We start from the raw sequence: 16,206 nt of genomic DNA, 5'->3' as shown, positions 1-16,206 counted from the left end.
GCACCTACTGTGGCAGGAGCCTCTCATATTTCTATTCTCTGCCTACTGCGGTCTTCCACATGTTGGTGCTCTTTGGTGTTTTGGACCCCAACTCTCATCAGTGTATGAGACTTTGAAGCTATCTCTTCTAATCTTTTTTTTAAAAAAATGAAAATGGAGATTAAAAACAAAAAAATTGGAAGAGCTAGCTTCAAATTCTCATACATGTAAGAGTAAGAATGTCAAGAAATTCAAAGTTTGTAATGTCTGCTGACACGTTGAAACCCCAAGCCCTTTCATGCAGAGGCTTGGTGGAAGAATTAAGTCCAGAAATTGGGAAATTATTTGTTGCAAGCGTTTTTTTGAGTCTGCCACTTCCACCAGCCATTGGCTACGATGGCTGGGGCTGATAGGGAGTTCTAGTCCAAGGCATGAGGTTGGGGGAGGCTGGCCAACAACCCATGTAAAATAATAGAATTGTAGAGTTGGAAAGGCACCACAAGGAATGTGTAGTCCAACCCCCTGCAATGTAGGAACCTTTGGGGGCTCAAACCCACAACCCTGAAATTCTACCAACTGAGCAAGCTCAGCACATGTGTCCCCTGCAGCCCAAATAATAAATCTGAAAACATTTTGTTGCCATTTGATCATAAACTCTGACAGCTGTCAAAGCAATATGTTGTAATAGGAAAGTGTCCTGAAATCAACATGTTTCACGTCTACAAATAACTTCTTGTTGGCTTGGCAGAAATGTCCTGAAAACGACATAAGAAGCTGCTGCCTTTCTGAAATAAAACAAACCGAAGAGAAATACACAGAAACATTGGAATCCATTGAAAAGGTAAAGTGACCTGGCAAAACAAGCAGGAGCACCATTCCAGCTGGGGAGTGCAGAGAAAGGGTGTGGCTGGTGAGGCAGTCTGGGTGGACCACCATTACTCTCCCAGCTTCCCAACACAATGGGCTGCTGGCACATACTGAGAGAGAGAGAGAGAGAGAGAGAGAGAGAGAGAGAGAGAGAGAGGCAGGCACGAGGGGTGAGGTGCCAGGAGCTTGGCCCAGTGTAAACAAATAATAAACTTCCATAAAAATGGCAAAAGTAGTTTCTTCCCCCAATAGTTTTTATCTTAAACAATCGCAAACACTGTAAATAAAGAGGTCACTTGTGATCAGTGGTTAGCCCTTTCATCCTGTGGAATGAAATGTGCCTCCAAATTTAATTAAGGGGGGGGGGTAGTGTTCCTTGGCTACCAGAAGTTTGGGCAGCACTGGTTTATACCCATTATCATGTAGGGTATGCAAAGCTAATATAGGCAGTCACAAGACATATACATCTAAAATACATAGTGTGGGGGTCATTGTTACCATTGCCCTCTCTGAATAGGAATCACATATTCAGAAATGTCCTTTGTAGTGGGTGGCAAAATATGTTAATGCAGTATGTGTTCATTTTTCTCTTACAGTTTTTTATGGTTCCCCTGAAAAGGTTTCTGACCACTTCAGAGTTTGAGACAGTATTCATCAACATTCCCGTATGTAATGTCTTGGGAAGTTTTGTTTGTTGTCCTCTGTTATGTGGAAGTCTACAAGATACTGTTTGAGAATACTGTTAGGGTAGAGATGGATGTGATATACAAGGAGGCTTCCTTCTGGTTTCCTGGTTTAATAGGTAGACGGGCTTAGGTAACAACATACAGAAAGGTGGGCATCACCTTGGGTCCCCAGATGTGGATAGATACAACATCTGTGATCCACTGCCAGTTTAGCTCAATGGTCAAGGATGTTGGGGGTTGTAGTTGAGTCACACCTGGAGACCCAAAGTTGAACACTGATCTAGGCAACTATAAACACATGAAATGAGGAGCCGGTGTACTTGGGCTACTGTAAACTCAACTGCTTGGTGTGTGAAGTTTGTGTAAAGATAATTCAGAGCAGCTCTGTGATCATCACTTGCCTCATTCATTCATTTTATTTGTATGCCACTTTTCCATGCAAAACAAAACCAAACCATGCTCAAAGTGGCTTACAACAAAGAAAACAAGACATTTCAAAACCTAGTAGTGCAAAAAGAATGTCCTAATAACATAGGAGCCCTTAGCAACATCCAGCATCCAATAACAAAAAAAATCAAGGGGGCTTTACAGTTTCACCTTAGTGCTAGAAATACCCTTTCCATGATGTTTCTCACAGCAGCGGGCAGAGGGCAGGGTAGCTGATGTTACTCATGATGTTTGGTATTCCACAGCTATGAAGAGAGATCTGGTCCTGCATAGTGCACCTGTTTTGCCTGTCCAAGGGACACGGGTGGTGCTGTGGTCTAAACCATTGAGCCTCTTGGGCTTGCTGATCAGAAGGTCGGCAGTTCAAATCCCCTGTTGCTCTGTCCCAGCTCCTATCAACCTAGCAGTTTGAAAGCCCCGTTCGCATCTAGAGGTAAATGTATCTAGCAATGGCACGTCTGCGCACGCACGCGTTGCTTTTTGCCGCTTCTGCGCATGCGCGTGACGTCATTTTGAGTGTCTGCGCATGCGCAAGTGGCGAAACCCGGAAGTAACGCGCTCCGTTACTTCCGGGTTGCCGCAGAGCACAACTCGAACACGCTCAACTCGAAGCGTATTCAACCCGAGGTATGACTGCCTGCGGCAGGAAGGTAAATGGCATTTCCATGCACTCTGGCTTCTGTGATGGTGTTCTGTTGCACCAGAAGCAGTTTAGTCATGCTGGCCACATGACCCAGAAAGCTGTCTGTGGACAAATGCCGGCTCCCTCGGCCTGAAAGCAAGATGAGCGCCGCAACCCCATGGTTGCCTTTGACTGGACTTAACTGTCTAGGGGTCCTTTACCTGTTTTGCATCCCTAATATGTCTCTGGCCACAAGAGCATGTGACTGTAAATTCTTGAAAGATGAGGGGTTATTTTAGATGGCTCTTATTTCAGCCTTGCAGAGCTTTGCGAATATATACCTGTATATTTATGAGAACACTTGGAAAATGTGTAGTATCTACAAACTCTGTAAATAGAAATGTTTATTGCTTTTCCACTCTGCTTGTCTCAGCACCTTCTGTTTCTTGAGCAAGACATTAAGATTTCAGTTAGCTTGTCAGTATGATGCTATTCAGCTGTCCCGTGTAATGTGCCAAATGATTTTTTGTTGAAGTAGTGGGATGTGAATCTTTTATCTCTAATTCTTTTATCTCTAAAACCTGGAGCAGGTATAATGCCAACCAGTGACTAGACTGGGATAGGTGATTGCTTGGCTTCCCTTCCCTTTTCCATGTGCAAATACATCCCATCCTTTGCACCTGGATCTTTCATTAAATTCTGTTTTAAGAAACCGACTTTAGTTAGGGAAATGAAGCTTAGATTTTTCCTGGGATCATTTTAACTGTAATAAAATTTAGTGTCATTCAGCAATGGACTTAAATGGAGGGTGCTTGGGGATGGGGATGGATGGGGAAGAGTTTTTGTAGCCTGCAGTCTTAAACCCAGGTCTGCACCACGCCCAACATGTTTACTTGCCTAAAAATGTTATAATTTTACCATAGAACTGAGACAAATTCTCCAACATAGAGGGGAAGGTGTTTTACATTTCTTAAACATTTGCAGTTTTAAGTTTAATGAGTAGATATATAGCTATGTATATTCAAGATATCTTTATTGTGCCATCTTTTTCATTCAAAAGATATAATTCAATTATAAGGTGTCTAAGATGAATCAATCTATGAATTATTTTACTGTATAATTTTACTGTACACGTGAAAACAGTGGCTTTACATGGCAGTATCAAACATAATTACAGAAGTTTTATAGGATGTTTTTGTTGTAGGATTTGGTGAAAATCCACAGAAGTTTAACACAGCATATTAATGAATCCATCGTAAACAAAAGTGACCAGAACCTGTATCAAATTTTTATAAGCTACAAGGAAAGGTAATTACCGAGTTTTTAAAATGCACAATGTCGATAACTTTAACATAAGCTATTCATATTCCTTTATGCATTAGAAATATACTCTTGTTTTGTGTAGTGTGCTTTTAGAGAAACTGTATTTAATTTTTTATTATAACCAGAAATAGTATGTGTAACATTAGCATATAGCTTTAAGTGTGCTGAATGCTAAACCAAATTTCAGAGAGCATTATTCTTTAGTATATACTGTGTCAGTCTACCTGTTCTCTGTTCATATGTTGTTACAGTGCTGTTTTCTTTTCACAACTCTCAGCCTTATTTTGCATAAAATAATGTCATGTTATCTCAAAGTGCAATACACATATTGATGAATAGGCTACATGCTGCTCAGATGTTATCTATTTTGACAATCTGACCTCGTCATCCTCTTCTCTTGATCTTAAATAACCAAGAACCTTTGACTGATGCAAAACACTGTTACTCGTTCCATGACTTCATCGGGGCTCTGTGTGTCTTAGCATCCACTCTTTCACATTAACCTTCAGTAGCTTCACATCCTACCATCTTCCAGGAAACAGGGAGGGAATAGATGGCTAGGGAGAGAAGCAAGCCTCTTCACTTCCTTCCTGTGAATGCTAATCAGGAAAAGGCATATGGGAAAGTTCTGTATCCTGACTCTCAAGAATTTCTATGCTGTGTTCTCTTGATCTTCTACTGATCTACATATTCAGATACCTTTGAAGAAAGCGGGATTAAATGCATGTTTTGAATGCTGCTCCATGTTGTTGTTGTTTTTTTTATTAACACAGCTTCATGCACAAAGCACGTTAGCATTTGGGGGCAAAGGCTTGGATAGACATGTGAGCTTTCCATAGATGGGGAGTTTTTGATTCACTCATGACATGCACTTTCTGTTTGTATTCTGAAGTGGGTCAGCCCCAGTTAGGTTGTTTGTAGGGCTTGGTTTTCATTTACATTCCCTTACAACGGGATTCAGAGCAATGGTAAGACTGAGAACTGAACATCACAAGTACTTGAAAAATTATTATTGTGGTTGCAAGAAGCCCTTTTTAAATGCAGAAAATGTTAATGGAAAAGAATAGCTTATTGCACAAGGGAGTTTTGAAATTATTGTGCTTTCCTTTCCATAGCTTATGAAAATCTGTCAAAGTAAGTCTGTCTGATCTTTGTGACTATTGCCACTTGGTTCTTTGAGCCAACATGTTATTATCTTGACTTAAATGCTCATATAACGTAAACTGGTAAATGGGTATGCTTGCCCTGCTGTTGCTATAAAAAAGGACTCGGTGTAATTAATCTGGTGCTAATCCTATACTGCAGAGTATTATTCATCAAATCCTTTGAAGTCTGCCCATTAACATAACAAATACTAATAAGACTTGTTCTGTTCCAAAAGGTTTTTGCAGCTGTATTTTTAAGTTAATAAAATGTAGGCATTAAACTGTGGGTCATGGGTGGCGCTGTGGGTAAAACCTCAGCGCGTAGGACTTGCCGATCACATGGTCGGCGGTTCGAATCCCCGCAGTGGGGTGTAGATAAATCCCCGCAGTGCAAGTAGATAAATAGGGACCGCTTACCAGCGGGAAGGTAAATGGCGTTCTGTGTGCTGCGCTGGCTCGCCAGATGCAGCTTGTCACACTGGCCACGTGACCCGGAAGTGTCTGCAGACAGCGCTGGCTCCCGGCCTATAGAGTGAGATGAGCGCACAACCCTAGAGTCTGGCAAGACTGGCCTGAACGGGCAGGGGTACCTTTACCTTTACCTTTAGGCATTAAACCACAGCACATACTTTGAAGTGGGTGTTACAATTTTGAACACCTGTAGAGACTGACACACACATTCCTAAGAGGCCAATCTGTATGCAATGATGGCAGTCTATGGTAGAACAGGAATGATGGGATGCAGCTGGAAAACAGCAGCCCCTTCCATGGTTGGGGTGTAAGAAGACAAAGCCTTGTGTGGAAATTAAAGTTGGTGGAGTTGATTAAAAGATTAATTGCTTGTTCTCTTTCTTCTTGATCTAGATTAGTTATTTATGGGCAGTACTGCAGTCAAGTAGAAACAGCCATATCCTGTTTGGATAACATTTCCAAGACCAAAGAAGATGTTAAATTGAAACTGGAGGTATCACTGAAACTTCTCTTCTTAAAAACAAACAAACTGTACCTTGATCTTGAATCGTAGCATGGAAAGTATGGATTGTATTCACCTACGTTCTACCCACAGTGACCCACTGAAGTCAGTGCACATAATTTAGTACATTAATTTTGTTAAATTCAGTGACTGACAACAATTTCAATCTATGTTTTATTAGTTCATTTCTACAAAATTGGAGTTAGGCCTGTGGTAGGATCCTGAGGTGGTAGAGTGAGTTGCCCGTGGGGGATGCCATGTTTGATTTTTTTCTCATAGGAGGAAAAAAAAATCCCACATTTCAGGTAGTAATGTTGTAACCTATCCCACTTCTTGCTGTCATGCATTTTTATATGGGGGAAATTGTTATACAAGAGAGTATGAAAAAGCACCCCATCACCTCTTGTCTGAAGAGACAAATTCATGGAGGATAAGGTTATTAATGCCTACTAGCCATCATGGCTATGTTCTGTCTTCACTGTTGGAGGCAGTGTGCTTCTGAATGCCAGTTCCCAGGAATCACAAGTGAGAGAGTGCTGTTGCACTCGGGTTTTGCTTTTGGAGTTCCATAAGCAACTGGCTGCTGTGAGAATAAGATACTGGACCAGATGGGCCCATTCGCTTGATCCTGCAGACCTTATGTTCTTATGTGATACAGTCCATTCTGTAACCTCAGAACTCTAGCTGTTGCCACCAGGTTGGATAACTGGTCTGCCTGCTTCAGAAAATTAAAGACGTAACTTTGCTGTATTGATTATACCAAATCATATCAAACCCTTTGCTTCTTTGAATAGGAATGTTCCAAAAGAGCCAATAATGGGAAGTTTACTTTGCGGGATCTTCTTGTGGTTCCAATGCAGCGAGTTCTGAAATACCATCTTCTGCTTCAGGTACTTCACCTTTAAATTATATGAACTTCACACTGTTTTTATCAGTTCTCAACCAGTAGCTCAGGTTGCCACCTTCTAACCCAACTAGTACAGCTATTATGGAACTTTTCCAGTTCGAATTGGGGTCATGTTAGTGCCACAGATTGTGTTTTCCATTCAAAGCACAAAGTGGTAGGTCAGAAGTCCTACACCTAGTGCCATTCAGAATACCCTGCCAAATTTACTGTGCTTTCTTTTGTTGGTTTTTTGTATCCTTGCAGTGGCTGTACGCTCACCACCCTCTTTGGTGTGGAGTACTTGCCTCTGTTGTTGTTGTTCTTGTTGTTGTTGTTGTTGTATCTACCCTTGATATGCAACATAGTTGTCTCTCAGGATCAGTGCTAGTTCTCTCCCCACTTCCAGTCTCCTTAGCTTACTCAGTTTTTTCCTCATTGCAACAAGAAAATAATAATAATAATAATAATTTTTTATTTGTATCCCACCTTCCCTGGCCAAAGCCGGGCTCAGAGCTGCTAACAACAGGTAAAAATAAAACAGTGTATATAAAATCGCACAATCAATTAATTAAAATACATTCTAGAATCAAATCAAATTAATGACAACCATTGGGTTAGAGTTCTGTGACGATTACAGAAGGAGAGAGGGGGTCAGACTGTGCCTTGGCCAAAGGCCTGGCGGAACATCTCCGTCCTGCAGGCCCTGCGGAAAGATGTCAAGTCTTTCTCTAAAAGAGAATGACACCAGTCACAGAATAAAATCAAAATAAAATAAGCAGCAGGTAATGACGCCACTACAACGTATCCAAAGAGTAGCATAAATATTTAAAGCCTGGGAAAATGAAAATCTCCTCATCTGCTACACATTGTACCATTTAGTACAGGGCAACCTCCCCCCACCCCCCCGCATAGCTTCATTCCTTTGCAGATAATCTCTGTTTCTGTTTTAATATGATCACAACCACTGACTGTTTCTTTCTCTTTTTCATGCTTGTGAGAGAAAGAGATGCAATAGTGGTGGTGGTGATGGTCTTAAGAGAGAGATTGCATGTGCAGGTGTGATCTTAACCTGCCCGCCTGCCTCATCACCTGCTTGCGAAGGGCTGCAGCTTGTTGCACTGAGCTAGTCAGTGTTTTCACATTGTGAGTTTTCCCACCCATGAGCCATGTCACTGGCGTTCATTGGCAAGAACAGCATGATGGCCCTGACTCATGCAGAGAGTTGTATTAATGATGCACCTGTCAAGGGCTGGGCAGCTTGCCCTAGGGATTTCAAGTCGCATGATAATTGCAGTAAAGCACTGAGAATAAACCACAGAAGACTGCCATTATTTAGAAAGATTCCCTAAGCCTGTTGGACAATAATTTGAGGCTGATTTCGCAGTAACTTGAGTTAAAATACAACAAAACAATAATAAAATAATCTGGTGCATTCAGATAGTGCTACCAAGCTGATGCTAGATGATGCTTTTCATGCGTGCCTCTGCTTTTTGAAGTTGAAGCTGGACAAGGCTCAAGCACTTTCTAGCCTATTTTCTTGCTGTACTGAATTATAATAAAGCAATAGTTATTTTGAATGCTTCCCATTATAACCCACGGAGCTTGTGGCTTCTGTGCAGTTAGTCCTATAATGAGGCTAGAGAGTGCTATAAATATCATTTGATAGCTGTGCTGGGAGACTCATTAGTTCAGTTGCAAGGAAATATATTACTCCATTAGACTGTCAGCTTTGCTGATGCTTATAAAACGTCATTTTAAAAAGAACTTCTACCTGTGCAAGAAGCAATCCCCCCCCCCCTTTGCAGTGTTCTTTTCCAATGTGTATATCATGCTTCCTGAAATGCATCTGAGTGAACTGAGTTTCCAGCATGGTTTAACAGTTAATCCTTCCTCCTAGGGAACTCTGGGAATTGTAGTTCTTATGAGAGGATTGGAAGCCTTCTAACAACTCTCAGCACACTTAAAAAAAACTACAATCCCTAGGATTCTTTGTTACTCCTTTAAATGTATATTGCAGAAGCGTCCTGCATTGTCTGAAACCAATGATACAAGTTAGTCACTGATTGCAATGGGGGCTCAGTTCAGTAAACTGGTCTGATTCCCCTTCCAAACATTTACTTTCCCCCCTAATTCTTGTTATAGTACTTTCCAGTGCTACTTGAATTATTTGTAGCCATTCCCATTAAGGCTGAAACCTAGATAGGAAATTTTAGACAGAAAGGCCCACCTAAATTTCTGCCCTTTTCCTTGATGCTTGAAAGGAATCTGCTTTCCATTAAATCCATGAATACGCAGTCCAGTAATGGAGAAAGGGAACTGAACATGTAAAAGGCTTGGCTATTGAGGATGAGTCAGGGAATAATTTGCCTTGTGAGATTTTAGGAGTTACATACCAGTTTTGAAGTGTTTGTAAATAAGTATGGGGAAGTGTAGATCAGTTACACAAAAGCACACAGGGTATAGGAGGAGGGGGATATCAGTACAATCCTCTGTATGTCTACTCATGGTGCTTCCAGACTTTTGCCTTTTTTGGGTGGGATTCAGTCACATACTGGTGAATTCACATTGTACAATTAAAGCTGATGTGGAGCTCTTGGGCAACAAAACAGCCTTTCCCCCCAAAGATATCAGACCTTTGGCAACAAGGAAATACACTGAAAAGTGTGGAATAGCACTTGCTTGTTACAGGATCATCTAGCCTCTCCACAGACAAATAAGAATGAATGCTCATTCAATAGTCATCATCATATAATCTCCTTGCAAACAAATCAGGATGAGTGCTTAATAAATAGGCCACCTGGAAGCCCCCTCAGCAGTGAAACCCATTTGTTTCATATTCTCTGGTAAATCTGCCTGAATAAGTCTGCAGCCTAAATAAATGTGTAAGAAAAAAAAAGAATAGATAAAATTAGCTTGGAATTGTGATGAATTTCTATAAAATTTAACCCATGTTCTGAAATGAAAATTAATCCCATGGGCTTTTGTAATTTTGCCCTCTGAAACTCTGAGGGTAAAACATGAAAAATTAATCTCAAAGTTATTGAGAAGGCTGTTTTTCAGATCCTTAGATTTGGTACTGTTATGTGGAGGGCAACATTCCAGATATAGGCTTTAATAGTGAAAACCGTGTCTTCACTTCATGTCTTTAATAAAAGCATGTGAGGTATAGCATATATACAATATACCTAATATTCTGGGCTTCTACAGATAATGATGGGATCAGCCCATCATTTTCTTCCTAAGGCAAAATGGTTCTTTTTTAAAATACTGCTAAGTTCAGCATTTTTTTAAAAAAAACCATCTTGAGTGGCCGATAGCTATCACAAGAAATGTCTGTGTATTCTTCAATACAGGAGTTGGTAAAACATACTAGTGACCAAACTGAGAAGAACAACCTGAAACAGGCACTTGATGCAATGAAGGTAAGTGTGACTAACAGATTGGATATGTAAACTCTCTCTGGCGTAAAATTGTAAGAGTCTTTTCTGGAGAGAAATTAAATATATACCTACCTGTAATGTGTTGTTTCTGCAATACTGCACACCAGCTCATATGTTCACTAATACCCAAAAGCAGATGTAGAGTTTTCCCAATTCAGAGCCAAGTTTATCAGAACAAATTAATACTGATGTTTGAAAGGAGAAGGCTCTATAGCTTTGTTGTGTGTCAAATGCATGTTAACTTCAGTCTGCTTGATTGCACATTGTTTCTCCTATTTAAAGCACAAAATATAATGCAAACCTATATAAGAAACTGACTTACCCACTGAGCCAGACCATGGGTTCTAGCTCAGTATAGTATACACTAACCGGCAACACCTCTCCAGAGTCTCAGGCACGAAGTCTCTCTCAGCCCTCCTTGCAGATGCTGGAGATTGAATCTCATATCTTCTAGATATGAAGCAGATGCTCTGTCGTTAAACTGTGACCCCACCTAAATCATCTACGTGCATGGCATGCATAATTGGTTTGACTACACATCTCTAGTTTTATTCCTAGCTTTATATTATTATCTGTTGAGTCAGTTCATGGAGGGAGATCAGTCTTGCAGCCATTCTAACTGCATTGCTGCAGGAAGATTTTCTGAAAAAAAGCTTTCATGTTCAGTCTTCGAAGTGAGCATATGAGCTATTGCTATATGATTCAATTGTTTCTGGAGCTCTTAGTTCTGAGCCCTATTTGGTTTTTTGACTATCTTAAGCATACTGTGTGTTCTCACACTGTGGTAGAAAGAGGTTTACACTTAAAGGTTTGCTATGTTCTCTCTGCCTCACAAAGGAAGTGTGAGCAGGCTATTCATCTCCCACTCTTCCCTCACTACAGAAAAATTAGTCAAGGAAGCTTGATTGACCTGACACATGGTACTGTCCACATGATATGCAGGGTGGGTGATGTGTCTCACAATTTATGTTTATGTACAGTTCGTACCTGCTAATGTTTTAATATGTAACTGCTTCTACTGTAGCTTGGGAAGTGTCTCTTAGTAGTCAGTTTTTCTAATTAAGTGTAACAATTTAGCCCATGGCTGCTGCACCTCAGATATCTCTCTTCTGTGTTTTAGGACTTGGCACAGTATGTAAATGAAGTGAAGCGAGATAATGAAACCCTCCGTGAAATTAAACAATTTCAGTCATCAATTGAGAATTTGGTATGTCTCTGTCTCGTGTTACCCTTCAAACTTTGTATGTTGTTTTTACTGTTCCTTTTCGGGGTGATCTTGCCACTGCTTCATTCTTAAAAGTAGGAGCTTGGACAAAGGCAAAGTGTGAGCTTGAGCACACAGAGAGCTGAGAGTGAAAATCCTGGCAGGACTGGAATTGGAGTCAGAGTGGAGTTCTGGGGCCAACTGAGAGAGGCAGGATGAATGGCAGGCCCAGAGGGAGAGCCAAGATGTTGCAAGTGGGGCTGGAACATAGATGCAGGAAAACAGTAATCAGGTAAATAAGGAAGTTGGAAGAGGGGGGTGGCATGCAGGCTGTCAGGAAGAAGAGGAACATGGAAGCTGACGGACGTAAATAACCTAGATCATCACTAGAGAGCCATAAAGGCAAGGCAGGAGTCTGATGGTTGACCTGAAAGTATATAGGTCAATCAGGTCAGAAGGGACCAAGTGAGCTTCTTGCATGTTTGCAGGGTGATGGAGATTACGGTGGTGGAAAACTTTGGTGAAACTGGAAAAGGCAATGTTACTTTCTTATTTCTGCCACTCTGCAATCTTAAGTGGCTCTAAAAAGAATCTTTGGAGTAGCTTGTGGAATTTTTTTTTTTTTTTAAATATAGCTTGGATAGGTTCATAGCACCAAGGTGGTTCTTGAAGAAACGATGCTGCCAGCGAACTCTTAAGTAATTTATGCTATTCTTACATTTTCAGAACCAATCACTTTTACTGTATGGACGACCACAGGGTGATGGTGAAATAAGAATAACAACTCTGGACAAAAGGGCAAGGCAGGATAGGTGAGCAGAGTATGAGGCTTTCTTTTTTAAAACACAAAACAAAACAAGGTGTGTCATTTACACTAGATAAATGCTCTTGAAATATGGTAGAAGAACTGTTGTGTATGTTAAATTGTTGTGCAGCAAGAGGTTTAATTTACCTCCATATTTTGAATAAAGCTCAACTATATTAGGACTGTCCTGATTTTTTAAGGTTTTGTTTTTTTCAAGCAAAAGGTGCCATTTGTTTGCAGGCAGGGGCAGTGCTCAGGCAAATAATGTTCTAGCTATAGAACTGCCTTCTCTTAGCAAGTCACTTCTCAAGGCAGGGATAGTTATATTGCACATATTACCGAGGGCTGCCTTCTTTAAAGTAGTTGCTGTACTTGTTCTACCCCATCCATGTGTACCTTGAAAGACTGATGAAATGTAAGCCCTCTTAGTGTGGTGAGATCATGCTTTATTAATAGGGTCCCCACACTTTTTGACTGAACCTTAAATTTATCCTCTGTGAATTTTGATCTGTAATATTCTTTCAATATTCAGATATTTGACTTAGATATTGGATAGCAATATTTAAGATCAGTATATTTAGCAACATTAGAAGGTTTTTGCCATTTGGTTTCCTGCAGAACCTGATAGCTGACATATGACCATGGGATTTAATGCATGACAATGGCATGTAATAGTTGCCATGCAGTGATATGTGACATTTATCAATGTGGTGTACATATAACACACACATAATGTGTGACAATTGCTGTTGGAATTCGGGTAATAAAATATCTGATTATATTTCATTTTATGCTTCACAGGCATATATTCTTATTTGACTTGGCTGTAATTGTATGCAAACGGCGAGGTGATAATTATGAAATGAAGGAAATAATTGATCTTCAGGAATACAAAATAGCCAATAACCCCACCACAGACAAAGAGAACAAAAAGGTAAAAAGTATAGGATTTTTCTTCATCCGTAAGATGTTCTGCTGAAATTTGTAGAGCTTTGCAGTATTTAAGAGGTTTAAAGCATTCCCTTCCATGTTTATTTATCCACAAACCCCCATCAGAAATAAATGTTTTGTTTACTTTTTATAAGGACCTTTTTATGTGGGTGGAGGGCCCCCCCCCTCAAAAACATAATGCCTGGAAACTTGAATGTTATTACCTTATTCTGCATAGTGTTTCTAATGGTTCTAAAATGTGTATTACGACGGAGTAGACACATATAAATTGTGTTGTATGAAGCTTTGGAAACACACTAAAGCTTTATGTAAGTGATAGCTATTACTGTTATATATTAATAATTGTAATTGGACTGGAAATAGGCAGTGTTTGGCCTTCAGAAATTCTGAAGCAGCTGCACATGAATTCTTCATAGATAACCTTTGCATTGCCTTGTGCTTTAAACAGTGGTCTTACGGCTTCTACCTCATCCACATACAAGGCCAAAATGGACTAGAATTCTACTGCAAAACGAAAGATTTGAAGAAAAAGTGGCTGGAGCAGTTTGAAATGGCACTGTGAGTATTGCACATGTAATTAATTTCATAATGCACCAATGATTTGACAGTGTTTATGACCATGCAGTCATTTCAAATATACTTGCCTCGAAAGCCTCCAAGCTGCCAAAAGCGAAATTCCTCTAAGGAAAGGAAGAGGGAGCTCTAAGCTATGTTTTGGTCGCCTGCTTTCCTCTAAAGCTTGTGCCTTAGTGCTCCAGTATCTAGGGAACATATTAATGGATTTAGCAATAAATATTTAACATAATTGTGGCTGATTTTGCTATCATTGCCTTGGTAAACTAAAATGTATTACTAAGGGAGATGGGGATGTTGGCATTTTTCCTAGTGGCTTCTAACTAATTTATTATGTGGTATTTGGATCAGGTTTCTTGGTTTTATTAAATTTATCTTCAAGGATTTGATTCTCTGCTTTTTAACACAACAACAACAACAGTTTATGTATTACAGAATCCTTTCAAAGAAATATAAAAAGTGTGTGCTCCACGTTGGAACTATATTTGTTTTATATCTTACGTTTGCCAACAGCCTCTCTCCCCCTCCGCCCCCCCAATCAATTATTATGCCATTTCTTTGATTTCTGATTTACTTCATGAAGTACCAAATAAAGGTCTAACAATAAATAAATAAAACTCTTGAGAGGAGCTGCTTTGTAGCTTAGGAAGAAGGGATTTCCATCACCATTTTTTCCAAAGGATTTCCATTCAACTTCGGTACAGAAGATTTACACCTCCTGGTTCAATTGTCATTAAATCATAGTTATCAGTAAACCTGGATTTCATGTGATGTGCAGTATGCTGGTGTTCGCTGCTCAAAAGCCTCTGCTTTTCTCCTCACTCTGCTTCTGTTGTTGGCACACAAGGGAGGAAACAAACCACATAATGGCTTTGTGATAGGCCAAAGTACCAGCCATTTCTGGTTTGTGTGGAAGGAAACACACTTCCCATACAGACCAGCCCTGTGCCCTCAGATCAACATCAGAGACACTGCTCTGTGTCCTTCCACTATTTAAGGTGCAACAGGTGAGCGCAGGAATAAGGACCTTTTCAGTCATGGTGTGTATACTACAGAGCATCCAGCTATGTCTGGCCTGATACTTATTTATTACATTTTTACCCATCCATTCCTTCAACAATGTCAAGGTAGCATGTACTTCATCCTCTGCACAGCCCTGTGAGGTTGGTAAGGCTAAGACAGAATGAATGATCTAAGCTTCACAACTGAGTGGAGATTCCAACCTGGTTCTCCCCAACTCTAGCCTGAAACCCACACTGTTGCACCATGTACCTGACAAGCCGTGAAGATGTGGGGTTATTTCAGCCTGCATTTGGGTTGTATGATAAAGGATTTGGGACCCAGGGGCTTAGTTTGGGTTTCATATGTTGTTGCTTTTTTTTAAATTCACTGCCTTGTTACATGATTGTTAGGCAGTTTAGTTTGTGAGGTACTTTTAGTATTTGTACCCCCGTATTATATAGATGGGCAGCCGAGAAAGAGTAGCACCAAATCAATTCATGCCAGGGACTCCTCGTATGTAACTCAACCTTTAAGTTATTATTTGACACCAACTTTGCTTCTGATGATGACAATATAAGGAAGTGTTGCTTCTGCTTGGGTAATAGTTTCTTTTTCCAAAAGCTAGCACTTTATCATGTGTTCCTAAACGGAGATAGCAAGAACTTGATTATTTCCACCAGGAGCTTTAATACATCATGCAGCTCAAATGACCCAGCAAGCACATTGCATACATTTTAAGTGAACCAACAATTGACGCTGTGAGTGATTTACTTAGCTTCTGCTGCTGTTTTGATGAAGACATTAGTGCTTTTAATGCCTTCCAGTTGTCTGCTTTCCTGCACGTATGCTGTCAGCTATTAAAACCTCACAGGCTTGTAAAAGTGTTGGGCGTCAGCCAACAAGCAGCACTACTCATAACCCTCCTTTAGTAAAGGTGATTTGTTGTTGTTGATTATCATAACTGAATAGAACCAAGGGATTTGGAGGCTCACTATAGCTTAATGTGCTTGACTTCTCTGTGGGTTCCATTTTGGCTTACTCTGGATTGAAAATTAGATTAGCGGTTTCCCAGCCAATGCATTCCTCTTGGGGGCCCTGTCCACACCAAACCTGGCGGAACACTCTTCTTTAAGACTGGCAGCCTGCAATCTAAAGAGCACAGGTCCAAAGCAATCTACAGTGCTGCTTTCTAGGCTGCATTGGCACTTTTCATCTTTGTATATCGAAACATGTAATGCCTGTCTTTCAAAATTTGGCAACCACTAATGTTCAGTATAAAAGGGACGCGGGTGGGTAAAACCTC

The 16,206-nt window shown here is 40.4% G+C and overlaps 1 protein-coding gene across 5 annotated transcripts in view; it reads left to right on the top strand.

The window, feature by feature from the left end:
- VAV3 (vav guanine nucleotide exchange factor 3) overlaps positions 1-16,206 on the top strand; it is a 205,487-nt gene that overhangs the window by 109,580 nt on the left and 79,701 nt on the right. For all 5 annotated transcript variants that reach the window (XR_014512441.1, XM_083445167.1, XM_083445166.1 and 2 more), the window contains exons 6-15: positions 728-820; positions 1,443-1,511; positions 3,806-3,909; positions 5,934-6,033; positions 6,837-6,932; positions 10,282-10,350; positions 11,489-11,575; positions 12,299-12,384; positions 13,179-13,311; positions 13,777-13,886. Coding sequence is in view for 4 of the 5 variants with exons in the window: in XM_083445167.1 (XP_083301293.1) it covers positions 728-820; positions 1,443-1,511; positions 3,806-3,909; positions 5,934-6,033; positions 6,837-6,932; positions 10,282-10,350; positions 11,489-11,575; positions 12,299-12,384; positions 13,179-13,311; positions 13,777-13,886 (947 nt within the window). In the remaining variant the exon portion in view is untranslated. The remainder of the gene's footprint in view (positions 1-727; positions 821-1,442; positions 1,512-3,805; positions 3,910-5,933; positions 6,034-6,836; positions 6,933-10,281; positions 10,351-11,488; positions 11,576-12,298; positions 12,385-13,178; positions 13,312-13,776; positions 13,887-16,206) is intronic.

Source organism: Podarcis tiliguerta (genome assembly GCF_965153285.1).
Source record: "Podarcis tiliguerta genome assembly, chromosome: 6".
Classification (NCBI taxonomy): Eukaryota; Metazoa; Chordata; class Lepidosauria; order Squamata; family Lacertidae; genus Podarcis; species Podarcis tiliguerta.
The sequence above is the reverse complement of the archived record's forward strand: the minus strand, read 5'-3'. Positions and strand labels throughout refer to the sequence as shown.